The sequence below is a fragment of the Pyrus communis genome, chromosome 6 (assembly GCF_041283825.1).
Source record: "Pyrus communis isolate YQ-2024b chromosome 6, ASM4128382v1, whole genome shotgun sequence".
NCBI classification, from domain to species: domain Eukaryota; kingdom Viridiplantae; phylum Streptophyta; class Magnoliopsida; order Rosales; family Rosaceae; genus Pyrus; species Pyrus communis.
The window spans coordinates 9997041-10016153 of NC_142570.1; the positions used below are offsets into that span (position 1 = coordinate 9997041).

General features: G+C 37.5%; 4 protein-coding genes across 4 annotated transcripts; 3 read left to right on the forward strand and 1 right to left on the reverse strand.

The window, feature by feature from the left end:
• Positions 1-293: 293 nt before the first annotated feature.
• On the reverse strand, positions 294-3948 carry LOC137711394 (G-patch domain-containing protein 1-like). Its single transcript, XM_088695744.1, has 11 exons — positions 3586-3948; positions 3380-3464; positions 3095-3171; positions 2957-2981; positions 2765-2858; positions 2605-2671; positions 2412-2505; positions 1605-1777; positions 1275-1502; positions 1090-1206; positions 294-620 (listed from the first exon to the last, which is right to left on the reverse strand). Exons 1-11 carry the CDS (start codon positions 3661-3663, stop codon positions 555-557), a joined length of 1104 nt encoding a protein of 367 aa, XP_088551870.1. The 5' UTR covers positions 3664-3948; the 3' UTR covers positions 294-554.
• An 810-nt stretch (positions 3949-4758) lies between these two features.
• Positions 4759-7894, forward strand: LOC137711098 (DET1- and DDB1-associated protein 1). The gene is made up of 4 exons (XM_068450302.2): positions 4759-5140; positions 7036-7096; positions 7380-7441; positions 7584-7894. Exons 1-4 carry the CDS (start codon positions 5057-5059, stop codon positions 7671-7673), a joined length of 297 nt encoding a protein of 98 aa, XP_068306403.1. The 5' UTR covers positions 4759-5056; the 3' UTR covers positions 7674-7894.
• Positions 7895-8481: 587 nt separating this feature from the next.
• On the forward strand, positions 8482-11160 carry LOC137711147 (2-C-methyl-D-erythritol 2,4-cyclodiphosphate synthase, chloroplastic). Its single transcript, XM_068450355.2, has 3 exons — positions 8482-9183; positions 9294-9424; positions 10762-11160. The coding sequence occupies exons 1-3, from the start codon at positions 8826-8828 to the stop codon at positions 10993-10995; spliced, it is 723 nt and encodes a 240-aa protein (XP_068306456.1). The 5' UTR covers positions 8482-8825; the 3' UTR covers positions 10996-11160.
• Positions 11161-15752: 4592 nt separating this feature from the next.
• LOC137711192 (1-aminocyclopropane-1-carboxylate synthase) lies at positions 15753-18555 on the forward strand. Its single transcript, XM_068450400.2, has 4 exons — positions 15753-16089; positions 16180-16311; positions 16418-16578; positions 17240-18555. The coding sequence occupies exons 1-4, from the start codon at positions 15919-15921 to the stop codon at positions 18237-18239; spliced, it is 1464 nt and encodes a 487-aa protein (XP_068306501.2). The 5' UTR covers positions 15753-15918; the 3' UTR covers positions 18240-18555.
• Positions 18556-19113: the final 558 nt, after the last annotated feature.

Consider the following 19113-nt stretch of genomic DNA (forward strand, 5'->3'; position numbering starts at 1 on the left):
CTTACGTTGAAACTTACAAAGATCGATCCGTTTATGGTGTATTTTAGCTTGCAACGTGAAGTGGCTAAGGCTGCGAGGCGAAGACGTAGAGCTCATACCCGAACAAGCTTTAGTTCCACTGAAACCTAAGGATCTCCAGATTGCTAAGAAAGCCCAAAATTATCATTGTAACTCGGCACTTCTAGCCATGTAAAGTGTAGGCTTTGGGTTGCATTGTAGCCTTGAGATGGTGACAACAGAAAGCGAATGACAACGAAATCACTGATAAAAAATAAAAAATAAAAAAAAATAAAAAAACGAATTGCATACTCTTATGTTATTTAACAATCATAACAATGTGAAAACAACTCTACAAATAATGTTTACAATAGTCATATCCTCTCACCAAAATGGAATCAACAGAAGTACAAATGACACTTTGATTTTACTCCGGGTGATCCCCATATGAATTTAATTGTGAACTAGACTTATCTGCAAATGTACGAATCACGATGCGGAAATCTCAAAATCGGCTAAGAAAAAGAATGACCTCTCAATATTCTTTAACAAAATCTTCAGCCCCTCCTCGACCGGAGACTTGCTTTTTTTCCTTCCACCATGAAAGTTTCGCTGCCGTCCAGCTGCACACAAAATCAACAAATTCATTGCTTGCATAGACACAAAAAATTAGACAAGAAACTGAAAAATAAAAAAAATAAAAAACTCCAAATTCAGAAAGGGCATGCTTCCTTGCCATTTATCGGTGACCGAGCACCCCCTCAATAATAGTGAGATAAGTGCAACTTTACGAGGTCCAAGGATTTTACAAAAGCATTCTATGCCTCGTTTTTGTTCGCTTGTATTGGATTGGATTAGCCACCACATTCAATGTATGTTGAAGCAAAAAATGGATGTCAACTTTAAAATCTAGTCAAAGTTTCCTTCTATCTCTAATCCAACCTCTAATTTCAATTTGGACAGATTTAGAAGATGACATCCATTTCCCGCTTCAAGATACATTGACTCTTTTGAATTATCCAATCCAATCCAATACTAACCACCAAACGAGACCATAATATTTCTTAGCTCAAACAAAAACAGAGACCATACCTTTTGTCTCAAGTAAGCAAGAGCATCTCTCTTTGAAGAAAAGTTCGAGAAAACAGAAGATGAATGTTCATCGATCAAAGCTTTCAACGTTTTCAGCTTCAGTGACTCTCCAGGTGCCTGGGCATGGAATAGAATTAGTGCCGGAGAAATTCTGCGAATCACAAGTGCAATTTTGGAGGACTCACCTGACAAACGAGCTGTTTACAAAGCTTTTTTAGCTTCACTTTTGGTTCATTGCTAATTTCCATTTTCAACAAGTCATCTTCTTTTTGTTTCACAGGGGAACCAAGATCAGTAGAATCTTCATCATTGCTATCATTAAATGAGGTCTTTTTCCCCTCAAAGTAGCAACCGGCTACTTTCTTTTTCCGGTCCTTGATGCCCAGTCCTTGCTTTCCAGTTGTGGATTTATCCTGGAAACATAAGACGCGCACATAGAGATGGTCTTACCGATAATGCAACTCTTTTAAGTAATGCATGTTAAAGAAAAAGGATCCAACCAGGAAAGTACCTACCTGAACAAGATTGTAAAGATTTACTTGATCATCCTCGTAAAACATTTTTCTCTCATTACCATTTTCAGACATTTCTAATTTTCTTCTTTTCATCTCTGCTCCAAGCAAACCTCCGCAGGTAAACCCATATTTATGGCCCCACCAATCTGAAGGAATTTCTTTGCATGCTTCTCCTGTAACAATGTGATAAGATCATTACACAAAACAATGGTTCAAGCAAGCAACCAAAAAGCACAACCATTAAAAAAAAAAAGTAATCTCATAAAAACTTCATACAAAGAAATGAGTTAGAGCATGACAAGTAGATACATGAGGGTTGTTCTACTATTGATCTCTTGAAGTGTTTTTCTCTTAAACTTATAGTTGCTGAGGTGTTCTATCTAATTTACCATTAAATTGTAGATGCTCAACAAAATAAATATTATGGGGTCACCTTGAAGAGCATTCTCCAGCCTCAACAAAGGTTACTAAAGTATGGCTAATATAAGAGTTTCAGTGGTGGTGTTTCATGGATAACCCTAAACTTTTATTTTATTTGATTGGGCCTCGGGTGTCTCCCTTCCTAGCCCCGAGCTCGGAGAAGGAAGAGATAAAAGGGTCCTATGGAGAATGTGGTCAGAAATCCATAATAGAGTCCGACCACAACGACCAAATTGATTATCTTTATGCATAAAAACAAAGAATCAGGTATCATGGTAATAAAAACAAACAATCAGGTATCTGGTCCATTGATCGTAGGAGTCAACTCATGATTTGAACTACTAAATGCTTAACTTCCTTCTATGTAAATCTACTCCAGGTTATTACCTTCAGGGCAAATAACTTGAATCTCAGATGCCTTGTCTGACTCTACTTCTCCATCCAGATCGAAATTAATCCCTGGAGACGCTGCCCTTCTGACCTGCAGCATGCATGTAACACCACGGTTAGTAATGACATAAATGCACTCTCTTCTGACTACTCATTTTGCAAGAAATATTTTTCAGTAGTTAAATCTTACAAGGATTCCTTCAATATCCTTAGAAGAATAAGCATTGACAAGCTTTCCTCGTTCTCTTCTCCTATATCTGATATTCATAGACAACACGCAGAAATGATTTAGCATCAATAAAACATCTAGTAATGAAAAATCAATAATTTCCAAAGAATTAAAAACCAACCTTCCCTGTGGTCGAGTAGCCTTGGCAACTGGCTCCTTAACATCACGAGGCAATTCAGTATCACTTTCCTCTTGAGTGGCGTTCGCCTCACCAACTATAAGACAAACAAAGACAATACTCCTCAAACTACCATATCATAATTCTTCACATTCCTCAAATACAATACCCTAGTTAATCTCGGCACATACATACCTTCATCACTGGGTTGCGCTGCTTGCTGCCAATCAAAAGCAAAACTAACAAATAAACACCATATGCCACACGTCGGGAAAGCTTAAAGTATACTTGAAATTGATTGAATTAGGTTTCAAGAAAATGTAAAAAGCTTACAACTTTCAATCTTTTGAGGATGCTATCGAATTGAGTCGTATCGAATGCCCATTGGTTAGGCTTCTCTACACCAACACCTATTCAATACAATCATATTAACACAGACCTATAATTTTTCTGTTTCCATTCACCAAAAACCAAATAATAATAAATAAAAAAGTTTCCATTTCCAAGTTAATTTCTTACTTCAAACAAGCAGCTCAACAAGCAGAAAATTGAAATGAACATATATATAAACACAAACACATATACGTATATGTATATATAGAAAGAGATAGGACAAACCAGCATTGTCCTGCTTGTTTTTTACTCTTACGTAACCTTTGATCCCCTGCTTGTCTTTCCCAAGACCTTCTCCTTCTTCCCATCCCTATATTTACAAAACCCCAATTAGTAATTAACTTAAGTAAAAATAAAAACCCAATTAAAATGGGAAAAAAAAAAAAATTGAAAAGCATGTGGGATTATACTGAAGAGAGGCAGGGAAGCACCATTTGTTTCATGAGGCGGAAAGCGGCGGACTTTCTGGCGACGCCAACGTAACAGAGAGGGGCTTCGGGGGCGGCCATGGTTAGGGTTTTGCTTCTCTGACTCCGGCGACCCACCAGCCACGATCTGCGGCCGTCTCTGTTTTTGTTCCGGGTGTCGAGGAGTAAAGAGAAAAAGGAAGTTGCAGAGCGAAAGCTCCAAACCTAATGGAGGAACTCAGGGACTGCGATGGTGCGGTGCTCGGTGGAACACAATACGAGGTCGTTTCGGGTTATCCAACTTGTTTGGGTTGGGTTTCGGACTCGCGAGTCAAAATATAGGTACAAAGGTTTGGGCCGTTTGGCATTCAAATATAGTTTTGGAACATAATTCATAATTTCTGAACGGGTTTTATTCGCAACTCACATCTCACTTTACCACCTCTAAATAAGGTTTTGACATCTCTTCATCTACAAATAATTCTCGATGTGAAAGTATACGTTGGTCTTTGAAATTTGAATACAAAAAAGTGGATCAGCAGGGTTCCAAACGAATTGGCTTATTCGGAAAAGTCTTGTTTTTTGGAATATCTATCTCGTGTCTGGTAATGCATGATTCCACTCTACAAAGAACTCCGATTCATTTTCCTGAAGCCCATCCACTTCATTATAAATGATCTGCTTAATCCGAAATGGTGAAAGTTGAATTTCGCCATAACTAAAATTTGAATTTTGTGACACTTTCATACGGTTTGGATCAAAACTAATTATTTTCTTTACATCTTTTTGGACTTTGTTAGCCCAATTACAACATAAAATTTCATTATTGCTAAATTATCCTTATATTCAATATGTGACCAAACTTCAAAGTTTAGCAACAAATATAGTTACAACGCAAGAATCAATAACTTCAAAGTTCTATCAACCTTCAAATTCGACATCCTTCTCTAATTATTAGCCAATAAGAGAACTATATAAGTGAAATAAATATATAAGATGTCGGTTTGATTCGATTTATGACCAATTTACCAAAAACAAAAAACAAAAAAAAATCAAAAACTCAGAATTGTAACCAAACCAATTGACTACAGTTCTGTTGAATTTTGAACCGTTTACTCTTTTTTTGATCAAAATCAAAATCAAATGGCCATTACAATTTTGAAATAGGATTTGAACTTATACCGTCATGCAAAGCTCAACACTTATTCACTGTTGTGATAAGGGGCATGTGAGTTCAAATGTACTATTTATGTCAGTAGCTGAGCCAACAAATAAATCTAGCCAAAGTTTTCAACCACCTTAGGACGATAAACAATGAAAGAGAATTATTCCTCCTTTACAAATTAGGACAGTGGGTGGGAGAGGTGGCACAGCACACAGGACATAGGGTCCTCCTGCCCTTCCTATATAAACATGGCAAACATTCACCGGACGCACCTCTGCTTCGCCAGCGTGTTCTAGAACCCGCGTGTCCCTAGATTGAGGTGCATTTTTGATGGGGTCTTTGTTCGGTGACTGGCCGTCGTACAACCCTCACAACTTCAGCCAGCTCCGACCATCCGATCCTTCAAACCCTTCTGTGAGTTTTCACTTTCTGAAATTCTGAATCAAACCCCTTTTTCCACCTTCTTATTCAAGCTGAATAATCGTGCAGAGATTTCGTTTTTGTTGAAGTTCTTGATTTTTTCTGAATTGGGTAGTTCTTAATTCAGTTAAGGGTGAGGAATTCTGGTTTTTCTGTCTGCATCAAGTTTATTTCTGCGACCTGTTTGAATTTCATAGGAAATTTGGAGTGATTTTTGTAATTAATTATAACTAGGAGATTTTTGTGCAGATTTTGCTTCTATGTTTATGGTAATTGATGTTGCAGCAATGTCGTTGTAATTTTGTAATGGTAAGGTGTGTGTAGCTTAATATAAATATAGAATTTCAGGTCATAAATTTACCACTTTTGTTGAATGTCACAATCCTGAAATCGGCTTAATGATATTTGGTTAAGATAGTGCGACTGTTTGGAATTGGATCATCGTCTTGAATTATGCTATATGTTTGATTTTGTGATCAATGAACAATAAGCTGTTGTTGCTTGTGATTTGTAATATTTGGCTCTAAATTACGTACGATATTTCTGTTAATCACTTCACTGATCTCTAAAAGTTTCGTGCTTTGTTATTGCATTGATCTTATATAAGTGTAATTATCAAGATTGGTGCTTTGTTCCAGTTACGATATACTGTACTGTAGTGCTCAATTCTCATAGAGTTCGTAAGAATTTTGAAATCAGAAGCATAATTCATAGCTATGCAATATCTCATAATTTTTAACATTCAGATTGAAGTTACATGGTTAATTTACCATTTGCATGAAGCTGTCACTGGCTTTCTTAGTTAAGGTAGAAATACTAGCATTTAAAGAGCGTCCTAAATTAGTTTTGCTTTCCTGAATCTGGGCTATAGAGAATATCCCCGTAACCTGTCAGATATAAGGTGCTTTTCTTGTCTTCTGATTGGCGAGTTCTTGTCAAAACCAAACCAACCCAAAACCAAAACCAATTGGTAACGGGTGGAGAGACCTTATTCAAGTTTAAAGTGTGAGATGTGTGGTTACTATATTCTCATCATTGCCCTTCACGTATAGTGGAACTAAGTCCAACATGTGTGGTTAGCTATTTTAGGGCACATGAAGTGTGTGTGAACAAATCGGGCCTGGCACGGAATGAATTGTCCACTGCCATGTTTAATTTTCAACATAAACATCTAGTGCTTGAGCTTTTTCTGGAAATGGTTGATATGTGCTATAGCTTGGAAACTGAATTTTGGATTTGTTTCAAACCAATTGAGCTGGCATTGTGGGCCACTAGGACATAATCACTGAAAACGTTACAATGTTACAAACATAGAAATATAGTAAGTCGGAGAAAATTACACGTGCTCTTTACATCTCATACTCTAATTATAGAGAGAAGCACGATTTTTGGTAAAGGGTTGTTTCGTGATGATTCTGAGTCATACGTTCATACATTGTGGTGGGTATCAGCCATTGTTTGCCTTGAGTTAGTGTTGATGTGGTGAAACGAGCCTATCTAATGAAAATTATCTCTCTGTTCCAACCACCAGACCAGTATATATTTGAGCTTATATTCTGCTAATAGAATTATAAACAATTTAATTACAGCTGAAGAGTGCTGGCTACTTTGCCGTTGGACCTGCTTTTGGTCACAGCCCCAGATTAGGATGGAATGTTCATTGCTCAAGTAATATTTATAGCCTTTCGTGGGTCCCTAGGGTACTCGTAGATGCATCTTCAAAAACTGAAGGGATATAATCAATCTAATTATTGTTTTCTTGTTCTTTTAGCAGCCAAAAGAAAAAAGGAAAACGAGAAGATGTTATGAGTTATGCTATGATGTAAATTGATCAAAGTCAAATGCATTCTTTTCTTCTTTTTAAGTAATGCTTCCATTTTTGTCTGTAGAAAATGACACCTGCAACCTACTATCCTACTCACGACCGGACTCTTCCGCCACCTGATCAAGGTATTAATGAATTTGTATTTCCCTAGTGTTTCATTCTGGATTGTTATTCTTTTCTATTATTTCCCTACTTTTCCCATTTCTGTTGATTAATTTTCCTTTCCGTGTTGTATTATTGTGACTCTTTAAGAAAGGTCCATTCTAGTTAGTTAAGCTTTTTAAATTAAATCCTGAAAACTGGAAGTGGATCTGTTCTGGACGTGGTTTTGACTCTAGATGTTCTTTAGGCAATGCGAAATCGTGTAGTTTGACAACGTGAAATTGACCTATCAAAACCCCTTTGCAGTGATAACTAATGAAGCCAAGAATATCCTTTTGAGGCACATGTATCAGCATTCTGAAGAGAAGGTAAGTGATCAGCATTACATCCGCACTTCACGCCCGGTTTCCCCCTTTTCACATGAATGCTTACATACATACACATGATTGAGAGAGAGAGAGAGAGAGAGAGAGGCTTTCTTCTAGTTTTTCACGGACTTTTTCATTGCAGTTGAGACAAAAGAGGGCAGCGCCCGAAAAACTCTCACCGGAGCCTGTATGCAAGCAACGCAGGTATTCTGTCTCAGATACTGCCCAATAAGCTAAACCGCCTCTGGCACTTTCCAAACGGGCATGACTTGTTTGATGCTGAAAATTAGAAGCTCAAGCAAACCCATCAATGTGAATAGTATTGTCAGTGTCAAGATGCACGGTGTGTGCCTCGTCGCAGACAGAAGGGGTTAATGCTTGCGCGTTTGTGTGTGTAAACCAAGTTATACAGCTTAAAAAGGAATGAAATCGTTAGATACATGCTTTGCTTTATATTCTCTTGCCTTAGCACCATTGGCTTTGTTTGGTATAGAGATTGGATTGGAATGGATAACCCTCTAAATTCAAGGTGTTTTGAAGGTAGAAGGGGAATGATTTTTCAATGAGGGGATTAGACTTGAAGAAAACTTATCCCTTCTAATTCACACATTTCGGAAGGATTGGAATGGAATGGACAGTTTTTCTTGTAAAGTAATCAAAATCTCCTACCACCAAGTTTGCCACATAATTTTCATTCCTTACAAACATATCATGAAAATAGTTACTTATCCATTCCAATTCAATCTTGTATACCAAACAATGTCATTGAGAGAGGAACCATGTTCCTCGCAGAAAATGAATGCATAAATTTAGGTGCAGAAATGATTCTTATATGAAATGGGTTCATATTACCTCTATCTCAGAGTCGCTTGACGAGATGATTAAAGAGGGGTTCATGTGAACTTGTGATAAGCAAATTTTCCTCATGAAAGAAAATAAACATACCAACATACAAGGCTTGTTTGTCTTTGTATTTGGCAATTTTACACTGCCAAAATTGTAATTATTATTCTCCGAATCAATTTTCAGAAATGGAGATAACAAAACTAGTTCATCCTCCATCCATCCATGGATTAAATCCTCCGTTGCTAAGTCCATATTCGCCGATTCATAAGCCACCATATTGCCTTCGCGTCGTATGTAAAAGCCAATCCCTCTTTTGCTGCCAACAATTTTGTTGTCTTCGAGCATCTAATCCTTACCTTATTAATAAATAATTTCCTTACCAAGTTAGGAAACTGAAGAATATGCCACTGAACACTCGAATTTCAGTTGAGACAAAAAGTGGGTCCCGCTGGCTCAGCTATAACGAACACTGACAGAAACCAGATACACAAGAACGCCGTCGTATCGAGTCCTGTGCCAGAGCTCCAAACCTTCAGCTATGGCCATGGCACCTACTCCACCGTGCGCCTCCTCAATCACCACCGCCACAACCACCAAGCCACTCACCCGCTCTCTTCCTCGCTCCCACCTCCCCGCCCTAAACCCCTACAGCCTTCAACCATCCTTGACTCCTCTGTCTCTCCGAACCCCCAAAACGACGCGCAGGCCTGTATTTTGCGCCTCCGCGAGCACGACCTTCGAGGTCGCCCAGGTCCCGGCTCCCGCCACTCCGTCCAAGCTCTTGCCTTTTCGGGTCGGGCATGGGTTCGACCTGCACCGGCTGGAGCCCGGGTACCCTCTGATAATCGGCGGCATCGACGTACCCCACGATAGAGGCTGCGAGGCGCATTCCGACGGTAATCCCTCCATTAATCTGCTTTTTCTTCCTGTAATTTCACTTTTTGTATTTAAAGTTGCAAACTTTGGATTCAATTTTGAATTTTCGAATTGATTTTTGTGTGTGTAGGAGATGTGTTGCTTCACTGTGTGGTGGATGCGATATTGGGGGCGTTGGGGCTTCCGGATATTGGGCAGATATTCCCGGATTCGGATCCTAAGTGGAGGGGTGCAGCTTCCTCTGTTTTCATCAAAGAAGCTGTAAGTTATCCTCCTCCTCATCGTTCTTGCTGGTTTTGATTCATTTGAGCTTTTTTCGTTGAGTTTAAGGTTTCATTTAGCTTGCGGGTGTGTAAACTTTATGTTTTGGGTTCTCAGTAATCATTACTTTCGATGAATTGTAACACTTGGGATGAAAAAAATCTGATTGTGTGCTGGTTATGATATGAACAAATAATGGGAAATGATTTCCGCACACTTTAGTTTTTTCTGCACATGCACACCCTTGTTTATTTGCGTCCTTTGATTCTCTTTGAATCCGAAGGTTAGAAATTAACAAAGGTGTGTAGAAAGGGAAGTCAAACTAAGCAGTAAGCAATATAGTTGAGGGCTTTGAATTGTGTGATCGTGATATATATTTGGAGGACTACAACAAATTGTCAAAATTATTAGAAACTTCTCAAACGAAATAAAATTTCAGTCTTTTCCGATAAGATTGCATTCAGAAACATTGAATACAATAAGAATGTATTAGAACATTGAACCTTGAGTCCAGGGAACTGCTAGGCTCCAAGACCGGAACTTTGAGTTTGAGGTGGTCAGAGCTCCAGTTCAAGTACTGGACCTCAGGGCCCGAGGTCTTGACCCTATATTCTGTCCAGACTCCAGAGCTTCTGCCCCTGGAGTCCAAATACCTGCTTAGAGTCTCAAGTCTTGAGTGATGTAGGAGCATGTACGGGCATTGGTCCAAAACATGGATTGACTGTTCTGCTCGAATATCCAGTTTCACGAGCCTTCCAACCTCGGGGACTCAAATCTGAGTCTCAAGACTTTGGTCGTGGCTGCAAAACTTGTCATGGACCACTATCTTCATACATTTCATGGTTTAAAAAAATAAAAATAAAAAATCATTTTCCTTAATACGGAAAACTGTTGTAACTCTGTCAAAACAGACCATGAGTTGTTGAATGATTGATTATACATGGCAATTGCCCCTGGAGTCCAAATACCTGCTTACAGTCGCAAGTCTTGAGTGATGTAGGAGCACGTACGGGCATTGGTCCAAAACATGGATTGCCTGTTCTGCTCGAATATCCAGTTTCACGAGCCTTCCAACCTCGGGGACTCAAATCTGAGTCTCAAGACTTTGGTCGTGGCTGCAAAACTTGTCATGGACCACCATCTTCATACATTTCATGGTTTAAAAAAATAAAAATAAAAAATCATTTTCCTTAATACGGAAAACTGTTGTAACTCTGTCAAAACAGACCATGAGTTGTTGAGTGATTGATTATACATGGCAATTGCAAGGAAGAATGTAAAAGAAAATGTATTAATATGTAAGAGTGCTTATATTCTGTGATATGGTATAATTTCAGGTGAGATTGATGCACGAAGCAGGTTATGAGATTGGAAACTTAGATGCTACTTTGATTCTTCAAAGACCGAAATTAAGCCCGCACAAAGAGGTTATGAGGGCCAACTTAGCTAAGCTGCTTGGAGCAGACCCCTCCATTGTGAATCTCAAAGCTAAAACTCATGAGAAGGTTGACAGTCTTGGCGAAAACCGAAGCATTGCAGCTCACACAGTGGTTCTTCTTATGAGAAAGTAAAAAGAGGCCTTTGATTGCAGTTCTGAAATCGTGGCAATTGTAGTTTATCATGGCTGTTGTATGCCGCTGTGCTGCATACAACTTATAGGTAATCAATTTAAGTACTCGACACAACTGTGCTTCTGAGGAATCACATATATGAAAAGTTATTTCTCTTGTTCTGGATTTCTTTGCAACAGTCATCATATTTCAACATGATGCAAGCATGACATGATATATAATCGGTAACAGATTAATTTTGCCGTCGGCAAGCTTTGGACTTGAAACCATGTGTTTTGTTGCTGATCAAACAAACACGTGCAGAAATTTGTTTGCAAAGGCCAATCAGTTTGTCAAATTTGAATTCACTTATGCTTTTATGAGTCGCAAGGTAAGCACTTTTAGATTGTGATAGTCGTTTTTTGGTATTGCTTAGTCGACTTGGACGTTGGAATGGAATCCAAAAGATTGAAATGCATTGAACCTGATCTGACAGATCCCAATTTTTCCATGTTTATCAGCAGGCTTGGAATGGAGTTGAAAATATTGAAGCTTTTAAGCTTGCAATAATGTTTTGGTTGATTATACCAAAGAAAAAAACTTGGTATTTAAATTCATAATTAAAAGATTGAAAAGAGAAAATTAAATCTTTTGGTGGTGGCATGAGAGGCTTGGGCGTAGTCCAGTTGACTAGAGAAGTGTGTTTTTTCTTCGGCATCTAAGTTTGAATATGCATTCATATAGTTTAGGTTTTTTTTTTTTTCTTTAGACCAACTACAATTGTTGGGTTCAAGCTTAAAATTTAAGTTTTAAATTCGCTCAAAATTTCTCCAATCATTGGGCTAGAAAAAGGTTTTAGGTTAAAACATGTTTTGGGGCCAAATTTAACCCCCAAAAAAACCCAAAGTTAGTGGCTCAACTCAGCACTAGGACCTAGTTGTTGACATTGTGGGCTACTTGCGAAAAGACTAACGACTATTTTTTTTATCGAGGTCCATGTGGTTGGACTGTTTGTTCAACCAACTGTCAAGATTCAAATTTATTTTAAAAATTAAATTTATAAATACATTAAATCAAACGGTTGTAATCGAATATAAGCAAATCTAACGGTAAAAACAAATCTAACCAAAATCAGATTCAACGACTAAAGCAATTATTTAAACCAAAATTCACCCAAAAACTCTATAAATACCTAGATATTTGTTCAAACATTCACGCAGAATCCACTTTCGCCAAACAATTCCTCCCTTTTTTCTTTCTACCCACCTATGTAGTTGTGTTTAAGAATGGGGTAAGTTGTGTGGTTTCCCATGTTCTTTCATATGGTGCATATGTGTAAGAATGAGACAGGTTTAGTGGTTTTTTTATTACTTATCGAAATTTAAATATCTATTAGTTAAAATGTTCATAAAAATAAATTAGGATAATCTACATAAATTTTATTTTATAAAAGTTATTGAAAAAAATTAGGCTAAAATTATTCTTTAATAATTTCGGGTTGAAATTTTAAGGCAAAATCATTGGAGGAGAAAAATTATTTATGGGTTAGAACATAAATTTTCTAGGCTAGGAATCGAGGTTGAACCTTGGTGACCTGTGGGGTTCCTACTAAGGAAAATTATTTTTACAAACCACTTTTCATCCCATGACACATCTGTTTCAAGAATCTAAGGGTTTGCCGTTCATAAGAGGAATGACATGCACTCGGTTTTCTATGATTCAAAGGTAAAGACGACTAAAAAATCTTTAGTTATTGGGAAATCTTTCAATCCACGATAAAGTTGGATGATATTCTTTATGTTTAAAGTCTGAAATAACCCTAAACATAACTCATGTGCAAAACACGTGATTTATTTTGGATGAAAAACTTAACGGAGTTAGAGTGATATGACAAATTAATGATTCCGAAAAGTTAGTATGACAAATCCCTTAAACTTTTAGTTCATGTGACAAATTAATAAATATATATAAGTCATATGACATTTCAAAAATTTCTCAAAAACAAACATAAACATGAATGTGCAGAAAGAGAAAAAAAAGTGCACAAATCATTTTCAATGAGTTATTGTCTCCATGGGGAATTGAATTTTTCTTACACGAATCAATCTTTATGGCATGTGACATGGATACATCTCTTGTGAGGTTTTCTTATTTCAAGTGTTCTTATTTATTCAAAGTTTTCACAATTTAAAAGAACAAACAAATGAAAACCATGTGGGAAGAGGAGAGGCGTACAATCTTTTGAATATCCATGACTAAATTGATTCCAAACCCAGAAGGCAGAGCCAGTTACTCAAACCGGGCTCGACCATTTCAAAGAGATACAATGGACTGCAATTTTCTGCTTAATTAATATTGTTCAGGGATCCTTTTGCAAAGATTTGAATTGGAATTAAAATTTCAACTCCCCACGTGGAGGTGGAACCATTCCAATTTCTAACTTATGACCTTTGACAAAAAAAAGGGAAAATATTTTCCACTACCAGTGGACCATATAACCAAACAAAGTAAAGCAAAGCCGGTTCAACGATACACTCTGCTGCACTGATGGCAGTAATCTTTGTTACCATCTGGAGATGCTGACCGAAGAAAGTCTCAAACTTTGACCGATAATGTTAGCAATAGCCACCCTATATCGTTGACAAAAATGACAATAATAGCAGATAGCCACCCATATTTTAAATTCTTTTTAAGTGAATCAATGAATGGAGTCGAACTTGGAGCCCGTTTGGTTCGCGGAATGAACTTTTTTGGAGTTTTATTTTATTTTATTTTTATTATTATTTACAACGATGTGTCATTATTTCAATGTACGAACGTCATAACTTGAACAGTTTATTTTCTTGATTATTATCGAAAAATTACTTTTAGAAAATTTCATTTAACATGGAGACCATTTAACCGTGTGTTGAACAACTAATAGTCGGCTGGTAACAATATTCTCATGATTAAAAGTCAATTTGTTTGATTTACAGAGATGATTAAACGGTCTCACAATTGAATGATTTTTTTTTCTAGAGATGATATTTTTGTTCATAATAAAAATAATGAATAGTTCATATTATTTTGTTTGTATAGTAAAATAATGTCACATCGTCATGTAAAAAAAATTGACTTTTTCCATGTAAGAACTCAAATAGTCTTCGTTTAGAAATATACCATACATTAAAATGGTCCCCAATCAATAAAAATGGACACGGTTCGGTTTGATCCACTTTCATCCCTAAAACTCTTGATTGAATCCACCCATAGAACCAACCAATGAATGGAGTTGAACTTAAGGAACGTTTGGTTTGCAGAATGAACTTCTTAAGAATAGAACTCTCATGCTCATTTCTAATTTTATCGAATTGAACAAACTAAGCATAATCAACAAACATGATTAAATAAGAATGTGTAAAAAGAAAAATATGGTGTGCGTTTTCATTAAATTTCCTTTCATGCACTATGATCTGCTAGAGGCAAGGGTGGAGCCAGGAGTGACACCATGTGCTATAACCTAACCTAACCCCAAATATTTGTTTCAGGTATTATATTCTCGACAACGACATTGAGATTTCCTACCCAATCTCAGAGCTTTAATTCGCAAACTAAAGGGATATTTTATGGTACCTTATTACTCATCTAATCATTTATTTAAATTGATCGTCTAACAACAACCCCTTTTTTTTATAAAACACCCACACTCCCAGGCTGAGCGGAGGTGGGTTCGAGCAAGAAATTCTATGAATGCTAGTGGTTTTGCCCCGTATCATATGACTCAGATATCAATCCACTAGCACTCTCAAACATCTGGTTGAAAAGCAATTCTGAGGTGCATTATTCCACCAGAAAAAATGGCGCACTATTCCACCAAAAAATAAAACCTGAATTTAATATATATGGGATCAAAAGTTGTACGTTCTAGATGGACCAAGTATCCTAATATGTTTTTCTGTTCGATCCAGATTTCAAACCAAGCATGCGTGTATCCCATTCACACTGAAGATTACTTGAAAATCTTGACAACTACTACATGATGCTTGGGAATGGCGAATGTTTCATAATTTATACTTAGCCGAAACTTTGGGGAGTCTCTAGTAACAAGACACCAACCCTAAACTTCGATGGATATGATGCAATTTTGGTGGGTCAAACATTGAAAAAAACTTGTGTTTAGATACTCATCCATATGAAATAGAAAATTTAAAAAGTAATTTTGTCATACCACATCAGCTTTATTGGTTGTGTTGATCATCTAATAGAATTGTTTTTTTGCTATAAACTTCCCAATAGGATGGTTTAACTAAATGTAGACCAGATTAATCCAGAATATTAAATGGCAAAGTTATTGATGATGGTTGACAATCGCCTTCAAAACTGGATTTGGATACCATCCAGATCCTCTTTGTGAGAATTCTAGGGATCCTCACATTCTATCCGTTTAATGTACATCGTGTAGCCATTATGAATTTTTTATTTAAAATTAAACACAATGAGTACCTAACAAAAACTGATCACAAAATGTACGATGAACGAATAGAATGGATCCTCTTTGTCGGGAGAGAATCCACATCCTTCAAAACTAGTCTTGTCTGTCCTTGCAAAAACGAAGTGACCAAGAAAGTGTGTGTTTTTTTCCAACTAAGCTTCAAAGTCCTGGTTATATCTCATATATACTGTTTAAGGAATAACAACCATATTGCTCCATCATAGGAAGCTTCATCAGATTCTCACTTTTCATAGCCATCTGAGACCAGACTTCCTTTATAAATACAATTGAAGAAGCTGCATTAACTAAATCACACATCCGGTTTTTGTTTGTGCCTTGCATAATAACCGTCGAAAGCAAACCATTTAGCACAGTAAGACTACCCAAAACCCTAGACCTCTAGCTCTTCTCTTCTCCGTACACTTTTGACAGAATTCTAACCGCATTGCAAGGATTTTTTAGGCATTTAAACAATGGGGTTTACTTTGAGCAACCAACAGCAACTGTTGTCTAAGATAGCAACAGGTAATGGCCACGGCGAAAACTCTCCATATTTTGATGGATGGAAGGCTTATGATAGTGATCCTTTTCATCCCACCAAGAACCCTAATGGGGTTATCCAGATGGGTCTTGCAGAAAATCAAGTACGAATTTCCAAAAACGAAAACTTAATTCTTTTCTAAGTTGGGCAATTTTCGAAGAAATTAACTCTTGGTTTCTTCTCCTTTCTGCAGATGTGTTTTGATTTGATCCAAGAGTGGATTTTGAACAATCCAGAAGCCTCCATTTGCACAGAAGCAGGGGTGAATGAATTCAAGGACATAGCCATATTTCAGGATTATCATGGATTGCCAGAGTTTAGAAATGTATGCATTGACGTAATATTACAATAATACAATAATCTTAATTGGCAATATTTCATTAACATTTTGGCTATATATTGACTAAGTTTTTTGGTGAAATAATCTACAGGCTGTTGCAAATTTTATGGGAAAAGTGAGAGGAAATCGTGTCACATTCGAAGCCGACCGGATTGTTATGAGCGGAGGAGCTACTGGAGCTCATGAGATGATAGCCTTTTGCTTGGCTGATCCTGGAGATGCATTTCTGGTGCCCGTTCCTTATTATCCAGGGTAAGTTTGGATATTGTTTTCAAAGTTTGACATGATGAAGGGAGAAAATAATTAATAATATGTTTAATACCACAATTAGCAATTAAAAAGTGGATGTTGGCCTTTAATTTACTATCATTTTTGGACCAACTTGGCCTTCGGTGGTCAACTGATTGCCTTAGAACAATGCATTGAGTTACACAATTTGACAAACTGGAAAAAGATGCTTGGGGGAAAAAGGAGGTCCATTTTCTTCAGAAGGACAGTTTACAACTGTTCAAACTTTTGGACATTATTATTTGTAAATGCATCCATCCCTTTCTTGGTACTAGCTAATTGGTTTCTTTTAGAATTCAATTCTTACCTACACAACATGTGACATCTCATAGTCAATTATGCGGTGGTGCCACGCGGAGGAGTTAAAATATATTGCATTATTAGTTTGGGATGTCCAACTGGCGAATTAGAGTATAGATAAGTCCTCCAACTTAAGATGAATTTTCCATGATGGTAAAATCTTTCTGATGAAAACTGTTAAGGCATCAAAGTTTGAATCGAGGATAGTGCTTTAGAAGATACGAAAACATTTTAATGGAATTATACAACTAAAAGTTGAACTTATTCACAACAGTTACATGTATTGTCCAGCATTTTGCTAAATTTTTTTGCTATTTTATTGCAGTTTTGATCGAGATTTGGGATGGCGAACGGGAGTACAACTGATTCCGGTTGCCTGTGACAGCTCCAACAATTTCAAAGTCACCAGAGCAGCATTGGAAGCTGCCTATGAGAAAGCTCAGATTGCAAACATCAGAGTGAAGGGCTTGCTCGTTACTAACCCCTCAAACCCCTTAGGTACTGTCCTTGACCGAGATACCCTCAGAAGTTTAGTGACATTCATCAACGAAAAGAAAATTCACCTAGTCTGCGATGAAATCTATGCTGCCACCGTGTTCAGTCAGCCAAGTTTCATAAGCATAGCCGAGATCATAGAGGAAAACATCGGATGCAACCGCAATCTTATTCACATTGTGTACAGTCTTTCAAAAGACATGGGGTTCCCTGGCTTCAGAGTTGGCATCGTATATTCCTACAATGACGCTGTCGTTAATTGCGCACGAAAGATGTCGAGTTTTGGATTGGTTTCGACACAAACTCAGCATCTGATTGCATCAATGCTGTCAGACAATGAGTTTGTGGAGAGATTTATAGCACAAAGTGCTAAAAGGCTGAAAACAAGGCACATGCGCTTCACAATGGAGCTTGCTCAAGTCGGCACAAGCTGCTTGAAGAGCAATGGCGGTCTTTTCGTATGGATGGACTTGCGTAGGCTGCTCAAGGAGCAGACGTTCGAAGCTGAGATGGTGTTGTGGCGTACAATAATCCATGAAGTTAAGCTCAATGTGTCACCAGGTTCTTCGTTTCACTGCCCCGAGCCAGGCTGGTTCAGAGTTTGCTTTGCCAACATGGATGACAAGACCATGGAAGTTGCTTTGACACGAATCCGAACCTTTGTGCTACAAGACAAGGAAGCAATTGTGCCGAGGAAGAGCAAAAGGTTATGGCAAAGCAACCTTAGGCTCAGCTTTCAGTCTCGGCGAACGGATGACAACATGATGTCTCCGTGCATGATGTCTCCTCATACACCGATACCCCAGTCGCCTCTTGTTCGAGCCACTTAGAGAAGTGACTGATCTCCCAGCTACAAATGTTGATCATGATGCATTTATTCCCCCTTAGTTTCTGGATTAAAATTTGTTCATTATTTTCTCGTGGAATTTTGAGTGGTGGATACCTTCTTTCATAGGAAAAGAACTAAATGCCACAATGGGAATTTAGATATTGGGTCATTTTATACCCTCTCTTCCCTGAAGAGTTCATTTTTTCTTTTTTCACCTCAGTGAAAAAGGTTTGTATTTGTTTTTTGTACGACAAAAGTTTGTATCTGTTTGTAACAATTTATCTTACAAGAAACAGAATTCATTGTTGATTGTTTTATATCAATATTATTGTGAAGAAGATATTCTTGAAGAACAAAATAAGAATGAAATCATTTATATGATGATATACCTAAGATTATAATTTATTAGGGCTGGACATTGCGTGCGTTGAGTTGAATTCACACTCAACCTGTAGACCGACCTGTCAAGGTCAGAACAATTTTAGGGATGAATAACCATGACTTGCCATTAGTTGTCTTCCTTAAAAAAAAAATAAATAATATAATAATAATAATAATAAAATAGGTTTTTAGGTGGGTTGGGCGGGTTAACGGGTTGTTTGACAAGGCCAGCCTTGAGTTTCCAAGGGCTGAAAAACGATGAAACTTAGAAGAGAATTCGATAGAGCGGTTGTCAAGGTGGGTGCAGACTTATTGGAGTGACTAAATATTGGAAGAAAGCATGGGTGTATGGTGATGGGTGTATAGTGACAGAAAGCATGGGTGTATGGTGACCTTTACTTTTCCATGTTTTCTGGGTGTATAGTGACAGAAAGCATGGGTGTATGGTGACCTTTACTTTTCCATGTTTTCCTCACCTTTACTTTTCCATGTTT